This window comes from Anas platyrhynchos, chromosome 1 (genome assembly GCF_047663525.1).
Source record: "Anas platyrhynchos isolate ZD024472 breed Pekin duck chromosome 1, IASCAAS_PekinDuck_T2T, whole genome shotgun sequence".
NCBI lineage: Eukaryota > Metazoa > Chordata > Aves > Anseriformes > Anatidae > Anas > Anas platyrhynchos.
In genome coordinates this window covers 54,598,025-54,623,629 of record NC_092587.1, presented here as the reverse complement: position 1 = coordinate 54,623,629, position 25,605 = coordinate 54,598,025, and the positions used below count along the sequence as shown (strand labels likewise).

Sequence of the window (25,605 nt, the reverse complement as noted above, 5' to 3'; positions counted from 1 at the left end):
GTTAGCACATCTATCATAGATCTTCATCTCCCAGGATCAATCCCACAGGAACTTTCCTGGCTTCAGACCAATCTTGGTTCAGAAGGGGTCATGGATATATGTTTCCTCTTCTTGTTCTATTTTCACCAACAAATTCCTGATTTCTTTACCTTTCCACTCCACCCACACACTCCAGTGTCTTTCATTGTCAGCAGTCACTGACATCAGCTTTCTATCACAAGGCAAATTTTGCTGCTAGGAAGATTCCCAGTGCCATGGCTCTCCCCCTCTCACATGATCTGGCATACCTGGCCTCGGTCACAACACCTGGCAAGGTGCTGGTGAAGGTAATTGTGAAGCCTCTGGTGCCCAATGTCTCCAGGACTGTCCTGATTTATATGGCTTTATTGACAAGAAGCTGAAGCTTCATGCAGCTCACTTTCCCATTCATTTGATTGCTGTCACGTGCATTTAAGTTTTTGTTTGTTTGTTTGTTTGTTTGTTTGTTTTCTATCTGAGCATCCCACTTGCCCTTTCAGTCCATGCCAAGTGGTTGCAAGGCCAGAGTTTTATTCAAGCACTTGCTGTGTCCTGGGAGAACTGTCAACAGCAGCTGCAGAAGCCCTGTTCTGAAACCATGAGTCTCACTGCTGCAATGCTGGGAAGCTTCAGATGCAGCTGTTTTTCCATCAGGTCTGTCAGATGATCTTAGCATCAGGCTAAGAGTTATCTAGCATTTCAGACTGCTGCAGCAGCCTCGCTGGATAGACCTTGATACAAGGCTGCCAGATGTTGAACAAGATGTGTAGAAATGTAGAAAAATGAATGTATTGGATCAGCATGAAGGTATATTTGTCACAGTGTTCTGTCTCTGATGAACAGGGCATGAGCCTTCCCTGTTTTATTTTCCCTGATTCTGGTTATCATCAGTTTAAAGACTTCCAGACATCTGGTTTAAAATTCCAATTGAATAAATTCATGGGAAAAAGGAAAAAAGAGAGAAAGAGAGAGAGAAGGAGATAAAGAAAGAGAATGAAAAGGAGAGAAAGAGAGAGAAAGAGAGAAAGAGAGAGAGAAAGAGAGAGAAAAAGAGAGAGAGAATGAGAGAGAGAGAGAGAAAGAGAGAAAAAGAAAGAGAGAAAGAGAGAAAGAGAGAAAGAAAGAGAGAAAGAGAGAAAGAAAGAGAGAAAGAAGGAAGGAAAGAAGGAAAGAAAGAAGGAAGGAAAGAAGGAAAGAAGGAAAGAAGGAAAGAAGGAAAGAAGGAAAGAAGGAAGGAAAGAAAGAAGGAAAGAAAGAAGGAGAGAAAGAAGGAAAGAAGGAAAGAAGGAAGGAAGGAAGGAAGGAAGGAAGGAAGGAAGGAAGGAAGGAAGGAAGGAAGGAAGGAAGGAAGGAAGGAAGGAAGGAAGGAAGGAAGGAAGGAAGGAAGGAAGGAAGGAAAAAGAAAGAAAGAAAGAAAGAAAGAAAGAAAGAAAGAAAGAAAGAAAGAAAGAAAGAAAGAAAGAAAGAAAGAAAGAAAGAAAGAAAGAAAGAAAGAAAGAAAGAAAAAGAAAGAAAGAAAAAAAGAAAGAAAGAAAGAAAGAAAGAAAGAAAGAAAGAAAGAAAGAAAGAAAGAAAGAAAGAAAGAAAGAAAGAAAGAAAGAAAGAAAGAAAGAAAGAAAGAAAGAAAGAAAGAAAGAAAGAAAGAAAAAGAAAGACAGACTACACTTTCAAATACATCTCTCTGATTTGGGTATAATTCAATGGACAGCCTATTATTTGCCCTGTTCTAATATTCTAATACCCTTAGCCTCTGCCTTTGTGCAAGACAAGATACTGGACTAGTTACACTTTTGTGCTGTTAATTCAGCTGTTATAATAGTACATTAGGTTGCATTCATGCCATCTTACTTAGTGGTCACCACTGGAATCTTTGGAGCCTGGCTTCAGGGCTCCTGCAAGTGAAGCAAGAAAAAGTCCTGGTTAACCTATCCATGAACAAGCTGCTAAAAATACCAGAATCACGTGGGATTAAGCTCGATGCAGAGACGCGTTTGTTTGTTTAATAGATCACTGCAACACAAGAGTCTGAGGGAGTCATTGAGATTTTCTTTCTCTGCCCACCAAAGCTACTCTCCAACTGAGCTATTACGCATGGAGTCAAATCCTTCTCTGTCCTTCACTATAGACTATAGGTGCTGAGTGACCCCTGCTTGTAAGAATTACTTCCTCTGCTTCAGCTGTTTCTGAGGTGATGCCTTTACTCAAGTCTGTTGACTTCCTCCACGTTGTGCCCTTTGTATAGAAATTCCAGCCTGTGGGTCTTGCAGGGGGAAGTGCCTAATCCCTCATGGAAGTATTTTCCAGGGAAGCTTCCTGGTTCTGATGGGATGGCACTAGGATAGAAGTGGCCTGCCCCTGCCTCCCCTACTGTGCAATCAAGGCCATTACTAGTAGTGTCACAACTGGGGTAATTTGGGCAGCAATGTAGTGACCTTGAGATTTACACTCTTCTGTAGGAAGATTCACCAATATGCTGGACTGATCACTCCAAAGGCTGCTAGCAACAAGACCAATTCCATATTTCTCCAAGAGGGTGCAGAAAGGCCAAGCTGGCAAAGGTGACCTCTTCAGAGGGCCCCTACATGCCAACAATTGCAAGTTGAAGAGCTTTCCTTTACAGACAGGCACAATAGGGCTGGGTAAAGAAGTACTTTTCCACCATACCCACAGCCCCAGGTAGCCTGCTCTTCTCAGAGGGGCAGGAAAGACCCCGACCCCTTCTTACAGAGGTGGGATCTGCATGACAGAGCAGAGCTGCCACCAGCAGCAGTGGGTGACCAGGTGCATTTCAGGGCCTAGTGAAGGTCACTCAGGCCTCTGTTTATATGTGCCCTGTGTCCAGCCTTGCTTCTCACCCTTCTGAGCAGCTTGCTCTACCACAGCACCTCCAATGCCACTAAGAAGCAGGACTGCCCTTTTCTTATCCTCAGTGCAAATGCCTTTGGCAGCTCCTCACTTCTCCCCTCTGCCCCGATGGCACCATTCCATGTATCGGCCCTGAAAGGATTGCGCCATTCTCATGGAGTATGGTAACAAAGCCCTGTAAAGCCTCTAATTAACCCTAATTATCTAATTCACCACTTCATCCTGGCAGCTCCTGCCACAAAGTGCTCAACAGACAGTGTCAAAAATACCAATTATCTCCCTGGCTGCCACTTGAGAAGCAGAGAGAAGGAGAAATGGGTGTCACAGGCAGGAAGCCTGGTGGATTACAGTGTCAGAAGACAGACAGAGAAAATGTATTGCAGGGAAACCGAGGCAATAGATCTTTTCCCAGCTTACAAGGAGGGGATGAGAAGCTGGCATCTCATGCATCTTCTGGACCACTGCCCAATCTGAGCAAAGCCCTGCATGAAGCCTGTTTTCCTCCAGATAGTATGAGAATAAGCAGCCATTTTCCTTCGACTGAAGCCCTTCAAATACATGTACAGCCTTTTCAGCCTGTATAGCTTCAGCCTGCTGGGCTTAGCACCTCCTTGTCCTGACGAATTCACCTTATGACATAGCTGGGCCATTTTTGTTGGGTAGCTGCATCACTGTCCTGCAGCTCAAGACCTTGGTTGGACAGCTTGTGGGCCATTTCCAGCTGTTAGGAATCCCCAGTCACACCCTTACACCAACCTCTGGATAAACACCAGCCATTTGAGTAGGGAAGAAGAAAGCCTATGGAAATCCCCCTGCCTGTGTGAGCAGATGACAGCCAGCAGCTGCGGCTGGCTCATGCCTGTTTGCTCACAGGTCTGTGGGCAACCCTGGCTCTTCCTCATTCTTCCTGCCTAGCTGTGCTTCTCCCTCCTTCAGCCACTTCACACCAGAGGTCCTCAGTTCCCCCAGCCCTTTCTTCAAGCTCCATCTTGTTATTCAGGTCCCATTTGTCCCTCGGTACTCATGGCAGTGCCTCCACTGTCTTTGGAGCTGGAGCAAGACAAGCGGGACAAAGCATTGGGCCGGAAAATTGGGTGCAGAAGTTGCAATGAATTCTTAATGATGCCCTTTCTGGCGACATATACAGCGAGATGGAGCTGAATGCTTTTCTTTTTTAAGTGTTTCTTATTTAAAAAATGATGAGGCTTTTGATCCATTTTCCACAGTAATGTTGGCTGGGCCCCTGCTTACTTCTGCCTTGCTCAGCAAGAGTCACCGGGACAGGTCCTCGGACTCACTTTCAGTGATGTTCCTTCCTCCTTTGAAGATGTGTACTATCAGTCCCTGACTAGTCTGGCAATTCCACTATAAGAGGCATCATATAACCATGTTGTGAGAGACAGACCCTGTCCCAGGGAGCTCGATGAGGGAAGGGAGGACACAGCCCCTCGTTTGATGCTTGGGAAGCCAAGGAATGGAGCATCATTGTAAGTACGCATGTGAACCTTGGGTATTCAAGTGATCCTTCCATCCCCCTTATCCCTTCACTCCTAAATCTTTCACTCATACTGTTCATGTTCGCCTTCTCTCTCTTTGTGCTTCTTCCATGGATGAGGAAGGAGATGTACAGGTTGTTCAGTGGTACCCTCTGTTCCCCTGATAAAGGGTGAGCATAGCCTGTGCAATTATTCTCCCAAATCCCTTTGGGTTCTATACAGGTCTCACTCTATCCTCCAGCTCTACAAGACCCATGGCTTTGTGTGTTAATTAAGAGCACACCCAAGACCTGGGGAGAGATGTGGGCCTGACTGTTCCACAGATTGCAATACTCTCTTCACTCTGAGGAGACAATGCATCAGCAGTGGGACAAATATCAGCAGTGTGACCCTCATACCCTCATGTATTTTTACTCATTGCCCTTCAGAGATGTTAGTTACTGGTTTCACTGAAGCTGACCTTGTTTGGAGAGGGCAGGTTCCTCATCATGTTCCCTTAGACCTCACCTGACCCCGAGGTGTCATGATTGCTCAGGGTGCCCAGGCACTGGTGCTCCAGAGAACAGAGTTAGTCCCCAGCCTGACCTGGCTATAACAGCCTGCAGGATGTGGATAGAAAATCAAGGTTCAGAGAGGACATTACCCTTGCAGGGAAACAGAATTCATCTGTCAAGCTGCAGTTCCACCAGTGGTGCTCTTCCAGTCCGGACAGTCAGTCCAGGAGAGGGCAATATTGCCCACATGCCTGTACATTTCACAACACATACTCACATGTGCGCACACACAAAGAGATCCCAGCAGTCCCATATGATTTCCAGCAAAAGGCTCTGTGGCTTCCTGTGTTGCAGCAAATGATTGCTTGGATAAGTCACTGAACTTCATGGGGATGATACAGAACTGAGATAGCATGAAGCAAGCACATGACAGCAAGACAGCAGGAACCAAGCACAAGATGTCACAATATGGGTTTCCTGAGTCTGCAGCCAGCCTAGAACATGGGTTTATAAAGCTGCAGTGTTTTTCTCAGTGAGCTCACACTGGCCACCCAGCTGACCATCCCTCACACTGTCTCCTGCAGCCACTTCACTGCTCCCAAAGGCACTTGGGCCTTTCTCCCACTCCTTGATGCAGCTGTCGTGGTGCACCAAGTGGGCTCAGGAGGCAGAGGTCAACGTGGTTTGCTGCAGGGACTGCATCAGATAGACACAGTCATATTCAGAGGCACTTGAGAGAACAACACAGACTCTCAGAAGCCGCTGACACCTTGTCCCTTCCCCAGAGGCACACAGTCTGACACAGCGCTGTGCAGAGCAGAGGAATCCCAGGGTCTCTGGAGTCAGCCAAAGGCTGTTTAAATACCAGCACTGCTTAACTCTTTCCTTTTGACCCAGAGGGCTGACTACTGTCCTTCAATGTTCCCCCAACACAGAGATTCAACAATCTCTGCCTGGCTTCAGGACATTCATGACTTCTCCAGCCCTGACAGTATTTCCTTCCCAAAGCTTTCTGCTCCCCCTACATGGCAGCTGCAAATACATCTTGTCCTTTCTCATCCCTGTGGCAGAGCAACCAGATGAAATGCAGGGACTGTGGAGACAAAATTGAATTTAGCAACAAAATAAACAGCATGGGGGCACTCTACTGATTAGATTACACCAGTTTAAAAGTTGTTCCTCTCAAGGTTTGAGATTCCCTGTCTCTGACAGCCCAGATCCCTGCACTGCAGAGGTGCAGGTGTCAGGAATTCCTCTTTGACCCAAAAATCCAACTTTCCACCAAGCACTTGAAATTCTGATTAACCTTAGCAGAGCTCCACTTTGTTACGCACTATTGTCCATCCCCGAGAGATGCAGAGCCCAGCACCATCCCTTCCTACACTCAGACATCCTTCCCAGGACCAAGGAAGAACACATTAGACTGTGAAGCATCTGCCTGTAGTAGGCAGCTGCCCCCAAGGCTGCTCTAAAATCAATTCAAGCATTAATAAGTGTTGCCAGCTTCTGCGGCATATATATCCAGGAGCTGAAAGTCACTGTTGTGTCCATATTCACATTCACCTCCCCACCCCCGACTGCTTATTTCTGCCCTTTTCTACTCCAGGAACAGAGGCTGCAAACAGCTAGTCCCAGCAGCTGCCTCCAAGAAGGAAGCTCAGAAGCCACAGTTAGACGTGTTTGATCAAAGCTGGACATGCACGGTCAAAAGACATAAATCTCTGAGCCAAGCAGCACTAACACTCTTGGAGAGACTGGAAATGAGAAAAAATCAGGAGCTGGAGAAGAGAGAAGACATTTAAGAGAATAGCTGCTATGTCACCATGAACAAATTGGCCTAATTATGTGTATAAATGCACCAATACACACAGATTTGCTAGCTGTATCCTTGCCTTGAAATATTGATGCTTAGGAAGAGCTGAGATCAGGATATCTGCTGGTGGATTAGGTTACAGATTGCTTAGTCACTACCCATGGCCAAATCACCTGGCTTGGAGTGTGTTTCTCTGGACAGCTCTGGAGCTTGGCAGAGGATGCCTCTTACCACCGGCTGAGGATTTGTGGTGTAGTTGGTAGGTGAGGAAGCTCTGCCCTACACCCAGGCAGTGCTGTATGCATGCCTTGGACAGGATGTGAGCTGGGTGCTGAGCAGTAGAGGACCAGTATCATGGCAGAACTGAGGACTCAGCAAAAACGAGGATGCATCCACACAGTGCTCCACAATGAGATAACCTCCAAGTGCAGAGAAAAGTGTTTTAGTGGGACGCAGATATCCAGAATCCTTCCCCCACACCCTCACCCAGCTTTCTCAGTTTCCCCCTTATCCCGTTCCCTCCATCCCATCCCACCTCCTGTGCAAGACAAGGCTGGGAAAAACGGACTCAGAAGCAGCTTTTCATATTTTTTGTTTGTTGTTTTTTTGGATTTTTTGTCGCTTTTTTTTAAATAAGAAATTTATTGCAAATATAGAAATTGATTTTCTCCATACAGGAATCTCCGAGTTGAGGAAAAACGATTTCGTGCCATTCAGTTTTAAAACAGGAAAAGAAAGAAGAAAAAGAAAAGAGAGAGAGAGAAAGAAAAGGAAGAGAAAGAAAGAGAAATCCAAAAGAAGGAAAGAAAAACAAAAATAAAAGAACAGAGAAAAGAACATAACTCCAACTCAAATGTGTCCATACACAACCGGGGGGGGTCACAGGGTTGTTGCGGAAAGAGGAACACCAAAGAGGCCACAAGGAGCCAGTCCCAGCAGCTGCCTCCGAGGCCCTTCTTTACATTCAAGGGGAGCCCCCCCTTGGCTCTTTGCCCCCGCAGCTGCCCACCCCTTCCCACCCCCTCGCCCCAGGTGCTGTGCTTGTGGATGGACCAGCGGTACCAGCCCCGGTGGACCTCGCCTGACCCAGCCGGCTCCTTCTTCCCCCCAAGGAGAGGGGGAGAGCAGGCGGTGGGAGCAGGCCACCGAAGAGCAAGGCCTCACAGTGGCGGTGGTGGTGACGGGGAGGCGAAGGCCAAGCCAAACGCGCGAGGATGGGGCGGACAGAGGGGGACCCGTGAGAGGGGGAGAGAGGAGAAGGGTTGAAGGGGGGTGGGTTAGAGCTGCCATGGCAGGGCTGCATGGGGAGAGGTATAGGGAGAGCTTCCCACAGCAGGGAAGAAACGGGGAGGCAGATCAAGACAGCCCCTCACAGCGCAAGAGCAAAGTGGCTGGAGGGACAGGGTGCGTGTGTGTGTATGGGGGAGGCAACAGACACCCCCCTCTGCCCCTTGGTTGGGGAAAGACCCCAAAACACCTGCCTCAGCCAGGGTAGGGAGGGGGCAGCTGAGGTGGGGTAGGCTCCTCCAGCCCTACGAGAGACCCTCGTAGCCCGGTGGAGGGTGGCGCTCAGTGTCCTTCCCACACCGAGTCACCCCGAAGATGCTCCCTCCTGCTCGGGGGGTGGGACATCAGCAGCAGGCTGGCTCCCGCAAGAGGACGTGGCTCCATGAGCGCAGCTTGTGCTGAAGGAGGTGGTGGCGGTGGAAGAAGAGCGTTCTCCAGGTTCCCAGAGGCCTTGTGTGCTTCCAGACGCAGCCGAGCTCTCCGGTCAGCAACAAGCATGGCAAATGTGCTTTCGGGGCCGCGGCTCCAGCTCCTGCCCGTGTGGCAGCTGCCCGACCTGTTGCGTTGAGCTCTGCCCTACAGAGAGCGGCCACAGCTCATCATGAAGTCATTCCAGCTTTTCTCTTCAGGCACTGACTTACTCCCCACCTCCTCTCCCCCTGTGCATTCAGTTCTTTCTCTCACTGGTCCTTTCTATCCTATTCTTTCCTCTGCGTCCATCTCTTCCCCTGTTCCTTCCATCCTATCCCTCTTCTCTGCTCCCTCCCTCTCCCTGTTTCCTCCTAGCACCCTCCCCATCCCTTGGTCCTTTCAGTACGGCAGACCCTGCTCATCCCTGCTGTCTCTGCCCCTTCTTTCTCTTCCTTGGCTCCTTTTTTCCCTCCTGCATCTCCCCCTCCTTCCCCCAAGCCTTCCTGGCAGAGCCTCCTCCAGGAAGGCAGGCTGATTAGCATTGCAAACACACAGAGGCCTCCTCAGCCTGACATAAATCTTCATTTGTCAGTCATGAATATTTCACACCTGCCTCGGGAGGGATTTATTCAGCACGGAAGAGTGGGGAGCGGGCGAGGGGAACGTGGCACTGGAGCAGGAGCTGGGGCAGCACCCGCAGGGGTGGGGAAGGGCTCTGCACCACGGGAACAGCACACCTAGGGTCTCATGTTCACCTTTCTGGGTGTGGGAATCCAGTCCAGCTCCCCTGGGCCTGTTCTTGGGAGAAAGGGCAGGTCATCACCCTTCCTCATTCCTCACCCTCTGCTCTTCTCAGGGAGGCGAACTAAACCCTTGATTTTCCCTGTCGGGAGTCACCAACCCAGAAATAAAGTGTGAAGGGGGCTGGTCCTGGTTCTGCCCCATGGATTCACTTTGCCCAGGGGTGAGCCTGCCATAGAGGGCTTAGGGCTTAGGGCTTTTCTTTGGGCCTTTTTCCACCATGGTGGTCTTAGAGTTGTCATCGGGCCCTGCCCTCTGCCAGGGCCACCCACAGGAGAGGAGGAGTAGGACAGACCTAACCCAAAGCCTCCTGCAATCAGTAAGAGGAAGGTAGTGAGAGGTCTTCCAGCGACCGCAACAGGCTCCAAATCAAGCTTTTTCTGTGACAGAGGTTTCTCTTCAGGTGAGGTAGTCCTTGCTCCCCCAAGAATGGCCTTGCTTGTAGATCTGGGGAAGGTGAAACCAGGGCAGATGGATGGTAGTGACCTTTTCTCTTATGAGATCTGTCTCGATGGACCTCACTCCTTTTTCTAAATAATTAGGAGAAATGATGACCACTAGAAAGAACAGGCCTTTGGTATATAACACATCCCCCTTCATACACGCAATCCTGAAAAGCAGCTAAGAGACCACATTTAGGGCAAGGGGAAGGGGCACTGAAAAGAGGAGGGAGAGTTTTTTCTGAGGCTGATTGGGTTGGGATCTCTTGGGGTTGTGTTCCCTCCCAAACTGGTAGGAGTCTCTCATAAAATCACATCGGGGATGAAGGAAAGGAGCACGGAAAACAGGGACAAGGATGGGTGAGACATTGTGGGGGGGGAGGTTAAATTCCAACAAACTGGCACATACACAACAGGTGTTTGCTCAGAAAAATACAGTAAAATCATCATGCAAATATAACGCTAAATCTGCTTTCCTCCAACAGGGCTGGCGTCACTTCGTGAGCCCTCATCCCTGGGGAAGGAGCAGGACAAGGAAGAAGGGAGGAGGAAGGAAGGTGGGACACTTTGTTCCCCTTCCTTGCCCTCTTCCTCCCACAGAACAGTCCATCTTGTGCAAACTTCACCCACTGGTTTGGAGTGGGGGGCTATACTGGGGAGAGAAATGGCTTATCCCCCACACCCAGCCTTACCCCCACCACAGGCAAAAGAAGGGCTTGATGATACTTGTATTCCTGACCATTCTGCCTTGCTGGGGTGATGAGCAGAGGGAGCAGAAACCATTACAGGTCAAGGCTCCCCAAAAAAACCTATATGAGCAGAACTCATTACAAGACCATAAAGCAGAGGAGAAGCACAGGGAGGGAAGAGGCGGGGAGCGGAACAGGATGCCATCCCCCTGTGCCTGACATCCTCCTTTTCCTGTCCAATTCTGTGCCCCAGCCATTAGCCTTTCCTGGAAGAGCTGCCGCTCTGGAAGACCACTGGGCCTGTTCCACATGGCAGCTGGAGAGGTCCCTGCTGTGCCTAACCACCTCTCACAGCATTTGCCTGCCTTGACTTGCTGCATTGTCCCAACGTGGAGGAACACCCGGCAGCAGCGATGTCCTTCATCATTCTGCACACACACACCCCTTCTGCTGCCTTGCACTGACTCTTACAGGGTGGAGTCAGTCCCACAGATACCTCTGGACTCGAGGCAAAATGATGCTCTGGCTGCGGGGGAATGTGGCTGACAGTGAAGGAGGCTGAGGCAATGGGATCCAGAGCTGGTTTAGGATTGTTACTCTCAGCATCCCTACAAAGAAGGGATGCCAAGGATCTTCACAAGGCTTAGACCTTGAGGTGTACCACTCTGATTTTTGCGCACCAGGCTCTGCCTACTGCTGCTCCTCACGTTTAGAAGATGAAGCTATGTTACCTCCAGCACTGAAACCAGCTGTCAGAGCTGGCAACACTATGACCTGACAGATACTGTGCAGGCAGCACATAAACACCTCCCAGAGAAGGTACTTCACACCCATCCTTTTCCCAGGGCCCCCAAACACATTGGAGCCCCAGAGGAGCACCTCAGAAAGGAAATAGCCACTTGGGAAAGGCCAACACAACACAGGCCCTCACTCTCATCCTGGTAGGTGTGAACGATAGTCAAGAACGATTGGGGTGTGCAGCTCATGGAGAGGAGGACCACAATGCTGCATAAAAAGTGCACTATGGATGCACGAAGCAGGCAGCCACCCCTGCCTGACAAGGAAACTGGGAGAGAGGGTGCCAGGATTGTGCTTTGTTGGGCTGCTCAGAAACAGGGTGAAGTGGAGAGGGCAATATGCTCATTCCCAACACCGTGGCAGCTCTTCTATCCAAGGGAGAGAGGCTGGGACCTAGCAAGGAAAACTTGTGTTGTGGTTTTTTTTTTTTTTGACAAGATGTTAAAGAGTCCCTAAGAAAAGTCTGTCACAGCTAACTGTGAGGAGGTGGAGGATTTAGGAGGTGGTAAGTTTGTTCTGACTCTTAAGTATTAAGAGCCTCTTAAGTATTCAGAGGAACACTGTTATCCAGAGGCTAGTATCCTCCTCTACCCCAGCACACCATATGGCTGCACACTCAAAGGCAGCTTCTTTTGGAGCAAACCCTCCTGGGCTGCTCCAGGGCCCACTCTCACATCCCTTTTATTTCCTGTGCTTTTGCCTTCACCCTACACTATCTCCTATTCATGCCAAAGTATCCAAAGCCTATGCAAGTGGAAGACACTCGGTGTCTTTTCTATGAACCCAGTGCTTTCTAAGCAATAGAAATCCTATTTTTGCATTCAGCTCTCCTGAGGAAAGCAAGGAGGATGTCTGATGCTCCTCTACCCCTCTCCCAACATGATGCAAGTCAGTCGGGAAGCTCTACAGAAGCTTTGCGTGCAAGTTGTTCTGCTTAGCTCCTCTCCACATCCCTTTCTCATAATAAGGGAGGCAAACCAGTGTACCAAACCTGCTCCTCAGGTCAGCCTCGGCATGGGTGTGCATAGTGGGAAATGGTAGGACCCAAATGGTGGGAAATGGTAGGACCTATGACACCCATGGAGACATAGGAACCCCTCGCACCTCTGAAAGACTGGACTTTCATGACTCCTCCTCCACCTTTCCTTGAGGACCTCACTTGATGTGCAAAAGAGCACAGACATACCCCCAGATAACTGGCTCTGAGCAGGCCTGTCACTCCGGGATCGCTGGTGTTCAACATCAATAGCATGGTGGGAGAAGGGGAGAGGGGAGAGCAGCAAGGGCACAGAGCCTGTTGTGTGGTAAGTCTACCTCCTGTCCATCACACTCTCCTTCCTCTGAGGATGATGGAGGTTCCTGAAATATCTAGACGAAAAGTGCAAGCCTAGGGAGATGGGTAGGGAAGAGGAAAAGGAAAGGGAGTGAGAGAACTTCTTCCAACAAATCCCACCTAACTTGGAAGGGGACAGAAGAGAGAGTAAAGCCTCAACTGCCAAAGGATATGGGGGGAGGGGGAAACTAATGTGACAGAAAATTTGGAAAAGTAGGTGTATGAAGTGGGCAGAGAAGCTCTCTAAACCAAAGTTCTCCCCTCCCACCGAAAAGAAAAATCATCTCTCAAGCAGCAAGAGGAACAGAAAGAGCAATAGTTCACAGCTGAGTTCCATGCCTGGTGAGTGTCCGTCCCTGCCCATCCCCTGCCACCACTGCCACCCCCTCCCAGTGCCACCCACCCGCACTCCAGCGCTGTTACCACAGTGTCAGAGCAGGACTCTCCTCCCAACCATCTGCAGGCAGAACAATGGTCCCCGTAACACAGTAGAGACAATTCGGCATATGTGTGTGTGTGTGTCTGTGTGTGTGAGAGTTTTTCTGTTGTTGTAAACTTTAAGAAACAATTCTGTCAGTTTTGTATTTGTCGGGAGTATTTTGTTGTTGGTTTATTTTTCACAGTCAAGTGGCATTTTTTTTTTTCTTTCTGGTTGTTGGGGGAGGGGGTCTTGTTTTGTATTGTTTCCTTGGAAAGAATAGGGGAGAGTCACAGCTTCTGCTGAGCAGAGACTCCTTTCCAGTAATCCAGGATGTCATGCAGATCCTCGTCCTTGGCAAACTGCACTTTCTTCCGCAGGGCATGCCCAGCCGCCATGTAAACCTCCTCCCTGTGGTGCTTCTTGTAAGGCCGGAATCGCTCCCAGATCTTGTGGGTGCTCTCCGATGAGTACTCAGGGCTGGAGGAGTAACCCGAGAAGTAGTGTCTGGGGGAGAGCTGGGAATAGGTGGAGTCTCGCTTGGAGCGGGAGAGTGGCTTGAGGAACGACACGCGCTGGCTCAAGGTGTCAGCACTTTCCTCGTAGTACAGGGCCGGGAAGGAGTGTCGGTGCTCGCTGCAGTGGTACGAAGGCTTGACCTCCAAGTGGTGGATGGCGCCCGGGGACACCAAGGGAAGACGATCCAAAGGGCTGTTGAGCGGGCTGCCCTTCTCGATGTATTTGGAGTCAGACTTGCTCAGTGGCGGGTGGTCAGGCACATCCAGGCTGAAGACCTTGGCGCTCTTGATGGAGCCGCTGGAGGAGACGCTGCAGGTCTTTCTGGCCACGGCAGCATCAGCACTGAGCTGGCGCTGCAACGGGTGGTGGGAGCTTTCCTTGTAGGGTGGGGAAAGAAAGCTGGGCCGCTCTAGCCCACCCGAGGAACTGGCAGGTATGGACTGGCACTCAAAGGCCATGTCTGAGTCTACGCCAGTCCCACCACCCAGGAAAGAGGCCGTGTCCAGCTTGAGGGCATCAATACAGTTGTTGATGATCTGGTTGACCTTGTCTACCTCCTTGGCAATAGTAGAGATCTCAGCAGCTGAGCCTTGCCCATTGTCAAGCTCCCTCAGGTCCTCATCCCGCTGGGTCCGTTCCAGACCATCCCCACCACCAGTCCGCACCTCAATGTAGTTGCCTTTAGTGGTGACTTTGGGGGTCTCCATACCAGCCTCCATTGACTTTGGTGGGGGCAACTTCTCCCCAATCATGGAAGGGATGGAGGACATCCGTGAGACGGGGATCACTGGTGGCTCACCCAGTTTCTGGGAAGGATGGACCATGGTACTGGTATCAATATCTGATCCATAACGCATTTCCAGGATGGTCTTTTTGACATTGAGGGACTTCTGTTTCTCTTCCTGCATCCTCCGCTTCCGCAGGCAGTAGTACACCACCCCCAGGACAATGACCATCCCGAAGAGGCAACCCAGGGTGGTCATGATATAGTGTGTGGTGGTGGAAGTACTGGAAATGGGGTCCTCCCTGCCTTTGCTCCGGGTTGCAAAGGTCAGGCAAGTGTGGTTGTAGCGCCTGTTGTTGCGGATGGAGGCCACACAGAAAGTGTAATCAGTGTGGGCCTTCAACTTGTTGACAGTGACGTACTCCTTCTTGCTCTTCAGTGTCGCAATGTCAGACACATAGCTGTTGTTGTACTGGACCAGCACGTACATCTTACTGTAGGGCATGGGGATGGTCACCATCAGGATGGCTGAGGTGATGGTGACATCATGGAGCTTGATGCTGGGGCTGAAGGAGGAGTCGGTGGTGGAGGAGGCTGGAGGCTTGACGGAGAGGAAGTCCCCGGGGCTGATGGCTGAGCCCTCATCCAAGTCTCGCTGGGAGTCAGGGGTGTAAGGGGTGGGGTTGACCCTGGAGAGGGAGGGGATGGTGCCACCTCTGCACATGGACTGGAAGATGGTGATGGCATTGCGGTTGTGGTGAGGCCGAGGTACCAGGAGCGGGTACCCGGCAAACTCCCGCGGCGTCTCACACTGGAGCCGGTCGTAGTTCTTGGTGACGTTGTTGAAGAGCGCCAGCCAGTTAAGAAAGCTGTAGAGGCTACAGTCACAGTTGAAGGGGTTGCCTGCCAGCTCACACACCATCAGATTGCTCAAGCTGGTGAACGTGTTGCCTTCCAGGCGGCTGAGACGGTTCGACGACAGGTCGATGCTAATCAGGCTGGGGCACTCGGAGAAGGCAGTAGGGGTGACCAGCTCTATCAGGTTGTGCTGCACGAATAGGAACTGGAGCCGGGCCATGCCCCTCAACATGCCCTCTGTCAGGTTTGTGAGTTTGTTGTAGCCCAGCTGCAAGACCTGGAGGTTTGTCTGGCCCATGAAAGCCCCATCCTCGATGTAGGAGATCTCGTTCTTGGTCAGGTTCAGGTCGGTCAGGTTGCCGAAGCGGTTGAGGGAGGAGTACAGCACCACTTTGAGCTTATTCTCGTTGAGACGCAAGTCATGCACCGTGCTGTTGATGTGCTGGGGGATGGTCTCGTACGGGGGCTGGTTCTGGCTGCAGATGGCCAGCCACACATAACCTTTGTCCCCCTCGATCAGCCAGCAGTCACCTCGCACAGTGCCGGGGGAAAACAAGCAGAGCAGGGCAGCTGCCCACAACCCCAGGCACATCATGGTCTGCAGTGGTGCCCTCATCAGGCCAAAAAAGAAAAAGGAAAAAAAAGGAGAAAAGAAAAAAAAAAAAAGCAACAAAAAATACAAATTCCAGGACCACAGCAAAAGGAAAATTGGGGGCAGAGGAAAGAGAAAGGGGGTAGTAAATAGGGGTTTAGCAACAGAAGTCCATGAGCACCCCAGTCCTATTGGGTGTCAACGCCATCATTTCTTCTTGCCCTCTGGGTCAAGCCAGGAGCATGGAGCAGGGAGGAGACATGCAGTTTGCTTCCAGCACACCCAAAAGCTGCCACCAAGGATGAGTGGTCTGGAAGGGATCACTTTGTGCTTCTTTTCTAAACAGAAATTCAGACTGAGGACAGAGAATCTTCTTTGATGCTCAAGAGCGACTGTCCCACTTCTTCCACTGTCCTCCCTCCCACCCACCCCCCACCCACACCAAACCCACCCCAAAACGAACCCAAGCCCTCCCCCCTCTAGTCTTCCCCTGCCCCTCCACGGTGTGATTTGGAAGAATAAGGCAGGGCTGCCTCCTCTGTCGCTCACGCTCCCTCCGTTCCTCCTCCTCCTCCTCTTCCTTCTCTCCCGGGTTCCCTCGGAGAAGCTTCAGAGCTTCAGATCAAACATGTCGAAAACAAAAATACAGAGAGGGAAAGAGCGAGCGCACATGAGAGAGATCCATCTGTCACTGGAATCTGGAAAAGAAAGCACACGGGAGACAAGAAGAGGCATCAGTTGGGGGATCTTTGTGATAAGAGTGTAGATGATGAGGTTTGGTGAGGAGGGAGATGGAAAAGAGACAGCACTGGGGGGGTGCAGGCAAAAGGAGGAGTGGGACCAGCTGCCTTGCTGATAAGCCTTTGAGAAGGGAACCCTCAGGACATATAATCTCATACTGGGGGTACGCAGAAGCGTACCCGAGCTGTGTTATGCAATGTAATCACAGCCAGGGGCACGGGGGAAGGCAGCGGAGTGGGGGCAGGAGGGGAAGGGAAGAGAGGCTGGGGAACAAATGGCTGCTGTTGCGCTCAGCTCAGAACTGCTAGTGTAAACACAGGCAAGCCCCAAACACAGCCAAAGCCAAGGATTTTCGGCTGCCTGAAAGCCATGTACACAGAATGCATGAAGCAATGAAAATGCAAACAAGCCTTCTTCCCCAACCCCCTCCCAAACAAAATTAAAAACAAAGCAAAGCACTTTTTAATTTGTTTCCTCCCTTCCCTGATGCAAGAGGGATAAATAATTCAAGCCACGTGTAACCACTTGTGCTCTAAACATTTTTCCTGCCTCTTGGTGCAGGGATAAGGCTGTTGAGGTGAGCCAGCCTGGTCGGAGCAAGCAGGGGAGCAGGACGTAGGCAGCGTATCAAATACCAGCCCCCAGTCTCCCACCCAGCAATCCCAGCAGTACCCAGCTTAAGGACATCGCCCACCTACCCCACCAAAGTGACATTTGCCTTAATGCATCCCTGGGATCTGGGCAAGCTCCTGGTCCTGACCGGGAAGGGCAGCTTGGAGCACCCTTCCCTCTGGCCATGGCTTCAACCCTCATCCCAGTGTCCTGAGACAGGAGCCTGGCAGAAGCGCCCCCAAGCAGCGTGGAGAAAATCATTTCATACAGCAAAGAAAATATGTGGGCACTGGACTTTTTTGTTTTAACTTTCATAGAAAATATATATTTTTAAAGGGATTCTTAGTTGTGAAGAATAAAGATCCCCTCTAGCGCCTTTTTTTTGGGGGGGGAGGGGAGGCTGCTTGCTAAAGATACTGCTGAAGCTTTTGCTGCAAAAGCTGAACCAATTTCTAGCACAGAGACACAAAGGGCAGAAGTAAAATGAAGGAAGATAAATGGAGGAGGAGTGAGTGAACCCTTGAGGAACAAGGCTTACGTCTGTGGAGAAATCTGAGCTGATTTGGGTCTGTGGAATTACCAGGCCAGCTGGATTAAGGGATCAGAGATAGTGTCACAGAGAAACACTTAAATATTCAATAATCCAAAAAGGAAAGCCAAGACAGAGAAGGGGAGGGGAAGAAGAGCTAGACCAATGGAAAAGATAAAGTCTCTGTTCCCCACAGCTTGTTGTCCGAGGCCGCCAAACTCAGGCCGTTTGTGATTGTCATATGGTGTCCTCCAGCTGCTGCCTCGTGCTCAGCTTTGCATCAGCCAGCACTGAAGCAGAAGGCAGAGGTTTTTAGTCCCTTGCTTTGTTTCTCAGCCCTATAATCCAATGAGAAATAATTTCCTGACACTGCCTCCCCAGATGCATCAGACAGGAGGCACAGCTGGCTCTCCACAGGTGGGCACCCACAGAGCTCTGGCATTCCCCAGGGTCAGTCCCCTGCCTCGTCCCACCTTTTCCCCAACCATCTCTGCCCCTTTGCCTTCCTCTAATGTTCCTTCACCTTGCCCAGTCTTCTCTGCAGAATAAACGAGCAGCAGACACATCTTTTGGCACGTTGGTACCCAAAGTATGTCCACCCCAGGAGAGGCCAGGGGCAACCCCTGAGCAAGTAGTGAAAAATTTAGCCTGGGTTTCTCTTGCTAGCATCCTTCTCTGAGCATTACCCTTTCGCTTTATCCTCACCAACCCCCCAAAACAATATCAAGCGACATACAGAAAGGTCCCAGTCCGTTTGCTTTGACTCCTTCTGGCAGCACAGGCTGTTCTAAATGCTGTTCTGAAGTTGTTATTGCCTGCTGTGGCTTGTTCGTGGTGCACAGGGAGCAATGCTGAGGCCATGACCACATTCCTCTGCAGCAGCCCCAGCAATCTCTGAAACCCATCCCCACAGAGAGGGCTTGGAAGGAGAAATGTTCTAGAAGCCTGGAAAGAGGTGGCTGGGTTCGGGGGTGGAAGGAAATGAAGGTGGTGTTTATCCTTGCTATGTGCCAAAAACACAGGGATCATGCAGAGAAGTCCTGCTTCCCATCCACCTCCCACCTCTGCAACCTTGCCGCTGCTGCAGGCCAAAGAAAGGGCCGAAATGTTCCTTAAGTCAGATTCATCGGTCCTTTTAGGCCCTCACAGACACTGTCATAGAACAAATATGCAAGCCCTTACCATTCCCCCAGCAGCTCCTATCTCCCCTTTATCATACAGGCTTTAAGAACCCTGACACCAACCTAAACTGGGGCCTCCCTGGTGGCTCCCGTGGGCCAGGACCCCATTTCAGCTCAGCCTGGGGCCTGAAGTCCCTGCAATTTTCAGAGATCCTAGTGGCACAGTACAGACACTAGTTGGATGGCCAGCTATGAGGTTGGGTTAAAATACAAAGACTGAAAGCGTGAACGGGGATGGTGTGGGGAATGAGGACAACTTGGGGGCTGGGGAGGGGTGCAGGGGTTGGGTGGGCCACGACTGAGGGAGGATACAAGGTCTAGGATATGAGGATATGAGGCTATGAGGCCTAGGATATGAGGTCTAGAGGGCACGGTGTGAAAAGGCAACCAGAAAAGCCATGCACAGCAGCAGTTTGGGCCTGCAATCCTGACCTTGCCAACCTTGTCCTCCTGGGGCCCAGTGCTCCGAAAAAGCCAGCACTTAATTCTACCATTGCTTAAACGGTGCTAAGAGCCTCACATTAGAAATGCATGCATTAAAAACCTGCCAAACACTCTTGGCTCCTCTGGGGACACCCCGAAACCAGGCCAAGGCTCCCGCTGCTTTCTTCCACTTTGTGCTGAAGCTGGGAATCAGCCCTCCCAGCTCAGCATGCTGCCTGCAGCCTGGAGGCCTCGGGGTGCAAATGCCACCTTTAAAATGCTCTCCCGTGTTGGCTTCAGAGCCCTTCTGAGATTTCTCTAACTGCTTTCCAGAAAAGGGGAGCTGCCTTTCCCAGTGTGTTTGGGTTTTTTTTTTTTTCATTCACTTAAAGGAATTCTCCACGGCTGCCAGATAATTCCTGTAATAGCTCCTGTAATACCGGAGGCACCCCAGAAGCCCCGAGAAGGTTGGAACTAGGAGAAGTGGGAACAGGAAGCCTGGTGGCCTGTGGATTTGTGACAAATCCAAATGGAAGACATTTGTGAGAGAGAGGGAGAGAAGAAGTATCTTCCACTGCAGCTTCTCTGATGTCCACCAAGGGTTGAGCTCACACAGCACTCTTTTTTTTATTACCTTATATTTTTTTAAAGAGGCTCTGTGAAAGTTTCTTACTCACTTTATAAAATCACAGAATTACTTGGGTTGGAAGGGACCTTAAAGATCATTTAGTTCCTGCCCTGCTGCCATGGGCAGGGACACCTTCCACTAGATCAGGTTGCTCAAAGCCTCATTCAACCTGGCCTATGAAGAGAAAAGAAGATAGACTTTCCCTCTTATCTATTCTATCCTGCTATTTTCACAAAACACAAGTTCTCAGCATCTCTGAGATCCATACCACCATCACATTTGTTGGAAATTGGCCCTATAGGTTCAAAAAGTCTAGAGGACAGACGAGCCGATTTAGGCAAAAGCATAAAAAGAAAAAAAGGCTACAGAGCCACCATGGAAACTTGTGCATTAAAAGGCATTTTCATGTCACTGAGCAAAGCCATCACCTCTTACAGGGTCTGGACTTGTATCAATGGGTCCTGCTGAATGGTGGCCGCTCAGTGCTAGAGTCTCTGCGAGTTTTGGCAGAGTGCAAGAGAAATATTGTGGTTCACCCTCAGGCTGGTTCATCTCACCGTACAAACCCACAGTCCCTGCTGGGGAAAAATGATCCCTCTGAAAGCTGGGTTGGAGGAAGGGAAGCTCCCAGACTCCAGTTGTCCCCATGACACGAGGAAGCCTGAAGCACTGGGACCCCAGCAGGACACCGAGGTAGGGAAGCCCACAAAACCACACACCATCTCAGCTGCATGAAGGGCAGGGGATTGCCAAGGACATGCTGCTCATCCCTCCTGTCCTTTGACCAGTTTGGGGTACAGGAAGAATGCGGGCAACCCAAAGCAACGTCCACCATATGCACGCACCCAGGCTCAAACAAATCCACACACTGATCCCAAACCTTTGCTAGGCCAAACAGATTAAAGGCTAACCATGAACACATCAGCACGATGCTGGAGAGGGACCACCCGCGCTCCCATCGCGCCCTCCCAGCGGCGATTAGATGCCTAATTTGTTAGGCAGCAAGAAAGAGAGAATAGGAAAGCTCAGGGGAGGAAAATGAAGCAGCTCAGAAGCATGAAAGAAAAGAGAGAGCTTTAGAAGGATAAATCTTATTTTAGAGCGATAAACACTGGCAGAAAGGTCTTTCATATGCCATTGCTTCCCTGGCAGGCCAGAGAGACACCTTTGTTTTCCAAAGGGAGATGGTTACCTTTTATATTAATATGATTATTGAAGATTAAGTGGGATTTGCATGAAGCCAGCACCACCCAGACAGCCTACAGCAGCAACCCGTGCGAGCACATGCATGGGGTTAGGCTCAGGGAACAGCCTTCTCCAGGCAGAAGAGGACATCAGGAGATCACAAACTCCATAAAAATATTAACAGCCATAAAGCCACCCTCACTGCTTGTGATCCAGGGGAGAGGGGACATGGGAAACATCGCTCCCCTTGGTGCCATCCAGCGAGCCCAGACACCAGGCGGTGGACGGGCGTAGGAATCATTCCTGCTGGCAATGGGCAGGGAGCGTGGGCTCCGTGTGTCTGTCCGCACGGATCTGTCACGTGCAGGACATGTTTGTGTGTGTGTGTGTGTGTGTGCTAGTGCATCCGTGTGAATGTGAGTCACTGCGTGAGACGGCGGCGGTGTCGGCTGCGGGGTGCGAGGTGGATGGGGGCTGCACGTGGAGGAGTGGCCGTAGGTGCCCCAGTGGGTGTGTAGGTGGGCTAATTGCTATATGAAGCCGAGAGCGAGTGCTGGCTGCTGGGGGGAGGCTTTGCCATGGGGAAGCAGGCAAAGCGCTGCTTGGGAGGGTCTGTGCATGAAGCAGGGGTGGGAGGGCTGGCTGTGCGTAAAGCGCCGCGAGGAGCGGGGTGGGAGCGCGGGGCGCGCGTGGGTGTGCGTGGAGCACGGGGGCCGAGCATTGCTGGGTGAGCGAGTACATGGCAGAAACGCTGCAGGAAGAGGGAGGGAAGCACAGGCTCTGGATGTGTGTCCTGATGTGAATCCCTGCAGGGGATGGCACCGTGCACATGTGTGTGGGCGGGAGCTGCTGTAGGGAGCAGGCTGGGAGCGCTGGCTCTGTTGGTGTGCAGGGCATGGCTAGAGGGGAGGGCAGCATGTCCTATACGAAGCTGTGAGAAATTCACAGCTGTATGGGATGCCCCTGAGAAGGTCCCCATCCCCTTAGGGTCACCTTGGCTCCTCTGCTGTCCTGCAGTGGCTTTGCTGCCCTGTATCATACAACTGCAGCTCCCGGTTTTCACTGAGCTGGCTGTGAATGGCAGGTCCATGAGTAATTTGAGAGATGCCCTCATTCAAGTCAAACATCCCTCCGGTGTTTCTGGATGCTAAATGTGTCTCCAGCCACCCTGATGCCAGATTGGAGTGCCCCCAAACACGCTACCCTGCAGGTGGGGCAGGGAAGGGCAGAGCTCACACTGGAGCTCACCACTGTCTTTTGCTGGAAGGCATTCAGAGCATAAGGAATGACAAAAGTCCTGGGCTGGCCGAGGACTGAAATCACTTCGCAAGGTGCACGGGCAGCCAGTCACCCTGTGGAGAATACCTTCGCACCAGCAGCCTCTCGCTGGGCATTGGCATTCCAGCATCCTTCAAAATGCTCTCGGCATCCAGCCAGCCTTCCCCTGAGCGAGTATCAGCGAGGCTCCCTCGCTGGCAGTGACACCTTCTCCAAGTAGGACAAGCAGCCACCCCGGTACGACTCCAGCAGGAAAAGTCCAGAGGCTGAGCCACTGCTCCAGCAAGGACAGGCATGGGGTGGCACGGAGAAGCTCCTGATGACCCAAGAGTGAAATGCTGTGGCAGCACAGTGGGGACACCGCAGCCCCTCTGAGCTCTTCCTCTGCTCATACCCAGCTGCAGTAGCACCACGCTGGACAGGACGTTACGTTTCCACTCGGCTGCTTCCACCTCCCCTCCTTCCTCCACCCCCAGGCAATGGCACAGCTCAGCCCCACGGGGAGGGACCCTTCTCCCCGGCCAGCTCGCCCACCTATACTTCAAGCTAACAAGTGACATGCATTTTGACACAGCCGTGCCTCCCCTCTCTTTTCGCCACTACCTTGCCTTGTTTAGAGCCTGTTTTTTTCTTCCATTGCCAAAACACAATGACTGTTATAATTAACAGATTATCTCAGTGCGACAGCTGCAGTCCTTTGAAAATTAGGTTGAATAACAGGATCCTGCCGTATGGTAATTTCTTTTCATCTCTCAAATATTTTCTCTCTCTCACTCTCGTTTCCACCTCATTTCTTTTTTTCCTTTCTTTCTTTCCTCTCTCCCTCCTCCCACCTTTCACCATTTCCCTGCCTGCATGAGTGTTTTTTTTGGGGGGTGAGGCAGGCTGAAGGGCTCTCTCTACCTCCATCAGCTGTTTTCATTCTTCCTCTTTCACCACCACTCCTTGCAGAGAGGCACCATTTGCAAGCAGGATGGCAAGCACACCAGGAAAAAAAAATGCGCTTTTGTCCCACCAAAGGCCATCTCCACAGCCGCTGTGGCTTGGAGAGGCAGCTGCAGGAACTGCATGGGAAGGGGACAAAGAGGGATGCAGCAGCCTGGATTGTGGGGAGATGAAGTTGGCATGGCCAAGCAGCGTGTGCCGAGTCGGACAGGGTGCTCTACCTACCCGCCGCCTTCTTGCTGACTCAGTACCTGCCCCTGACTCACCACTTGCTCACTGAATGGGGACTGGCAGTACTTACACGGCATCCTTCCCTCTCGCGAAGGCAATAGTTCTGCCACTCACCACCCCCTCTCCCCATTATCCACCTACATCTGTCTCTCTACAGACTTAATCAACCCAAGCCAGCCAAAAAAGCAGATCACTGGAAACTGGGGGGGGTTTGCAACCAAAATATGGACTGGTGCTGCTCCCAGCTGGACCCAAACCACTTAAGACCTCCTCCTCCAGGAGTGGAGTTCCCCCAGCCCCTGCTGCAAACTTCTTGGCAAAGCATCTCAGGCTGCTGGGTTGTCCTACAGGACTGGTCCCTTGGTGTGGTGCCCTGTATTTGGCGACCAAAAGGTTTTGAGTTAAACGTGTTCTGGGCTCTAGAAACCCACAACTTTGCCGGTGAATACACCAGGGGCATTAGTCAATTATCCTCAACGCCTGGCTTGAATTCACACAAAATGCCTCAGTCCCGCGCTGCTCATTTCAACAATGTCCGTAATCTATACAACGCTGGCTGTTATAATTAAAGGCTGCCTCTGCCTCTGGAAAAGCTGGCTGTGTGCACGGGGAGGTGTTCCTCCACACCTTTCATCCCACCCAGCCTCCTGACCTCACCCACCTCTGCAGAGGCCAGCTCCAGCTGAGTCCTGGGCCTCCTCCTGCCTCCTCAGCACAGTCATTTCCTCTCCCCCCATCAAGTTCCGCCTCATTTATTTCCTTAATCCCGGCTCAGTAGAACAGAAACGTTTTGTCACCATTATTCTGCCAAAAGCCAAGTTGAGTCTTTTCACGAACCCTCATCCATCCCATTGTATCTCAGCAGACTCCAGCAACGTTACTCCTCGTCTTCCACCATCACTCCCTTTTCATCCTTCGCCACCCTCACCCTCCCTTTGCTTTTGCTCCAGTCCCTGTGTTGGCTCGTGGCACATCTCCTCATTCATTCTCTGTCACTTATCCAAATGCTACCTATACTTATTAATACTTTTTTTTTTCTAGTAGCATCCCTCCCCTTAGTGCTTTGTACAGTCCTACTTACGTATCCAATAATAGTATTTTCCCAATGAGTGAGTCATATACCCCCTTGCTGACATTTAGAATTCTCCTTGTTCTTTGAAACACGTTTATTCATTCCCCCTCTCTACAATTATATACGTCGACTCGTGGCACTGCATTTCCTACAGCAGCCGTGCAGCAAACAGATGATCCCTGCAAACCCCCCATAATGCCTGTCTTTGCTGCTACCTTGTCATCCTCCATTTTAGTTATGTAGGCCAGAGCTAAATCAAGCTATGAAGCAATCAAAAATAGGGAACGATCTGATTTTAAAAAGACCCCACCTTTTTCTTTGTTCTCACTCAGTTCAGTTTTCAATCCTTTTTTTTTTTTTTCCCTTATTCCCTGCTCTGCCTCTTCTGATACTGTTAATAGCAGGGTGCACAGAGGCTGCAACTGGTATTGGGCCTCTGGTTTGCTAGGTGCTGTCAACACGTTCAGTGAGAAATGAACTTTGCTCCAGACTGTTTCCAAGCTGAAAGGACAGGGGAAAAAAAAAAAAAAAGAAAAAAAAAAAAGTAATATCACTGAGCTACCAGGGGCACGAGGGTGTCTTCCCCACTAACCCTGGTAGGGCAAGCTCTGTGACCAGGACTTGAAGTCTTATCCCCCTAAATCTCTCTCCAGAGGCTTCATCAGACAGCCCTAGTCAGCAATTCATCTGGAGCCGCTCCTTGTTCCTTCCCATAGCCCTTATTCCTTCCCCCACGCTGTTCTTTGCTTCTCTTCCAGCCCTTAGTCACCCTTGCATATGCCATGTTTTATTTATTCCTTACTACTCCTCTTAATCTGCATAGGCCGAGCCCTAAAATCTGTAGTCACCCTGACTCATTTCCTACCCAGGAAAAGCAGTGATTTCTGTCAGTGGGAAAGCCTGTGATGTCACTGGGGACAGAGACTGATGCTGCACGGGGACTCCCGCACAGTTATTTCTTGCTCCCTTTTCCTGCATCCAGGTCTCTCCGTAGTGATGTGCTTAAGCCTGCACCCAACTGTAAGCCTCGGCGAGTCCCATTCAGCTTCTCAATCACTTTCTCCTGCAACATCTGTGTTGATGGTTCCCACATCTTCCAAACATAACAGATTCTCCTTCTGTGCTTCCTCTTCCTAGCCTCTTTGTTACCCACCCACCAACATCCTTTCTCTCACTTTGAGAAATTGAGACTTTTCCTTTTTTTTTTTTTTTTTTCCCCTTTTG

At 50.7% G+C, this 25,605-nt stretch overlaps 1 protein-coding gene and 1 non-coding gene across 4 annotated transcripts in view; both read right to left on the bottom strand.

Moving 5' to 3' along the window:
• Nucleotides 1-7,256: 7,256 nt before the first annotated feature.
• ELFN2 (extracellular leucine rich repeat and fibronectin type III domain containing 2) lies at nucleotides 7,257-15,995 on the bottom strand. Its single transcript, XM_038172979.2, has one exon. It carries the CDS (start codon nucleotides 15,578-15,580, stop codon nucleotides 13,154-13,156), a length of 2,427 nt encoding a protein of 808 aa, XP_038028907.1. The 5' UTR covers nucleotides 15,581-15,995; the 3' UTR covers nucleotides 7,257-13,153.
• Nucleotides 15,996-16,026: 31 nt separating this feature from the next.
• LOC101790409 (uncharacterized) overlaps nucleotides 16,027-25,605 on the bottom strand; it is a 40,460-nt gene continuing 30,881 nt past the window's right edge. For all 3 annotated transcript variants that reach the window (XR_005262594.2, XR_011809265.1, XR_011809266.1), the window contains exon 3: nucleotides 16,027-16,254. This is a non-coding gene — a transcript (uncharacterized protein). The remainder of the gene's footprint in view (nucleotides 16,255-25,605) is intronic.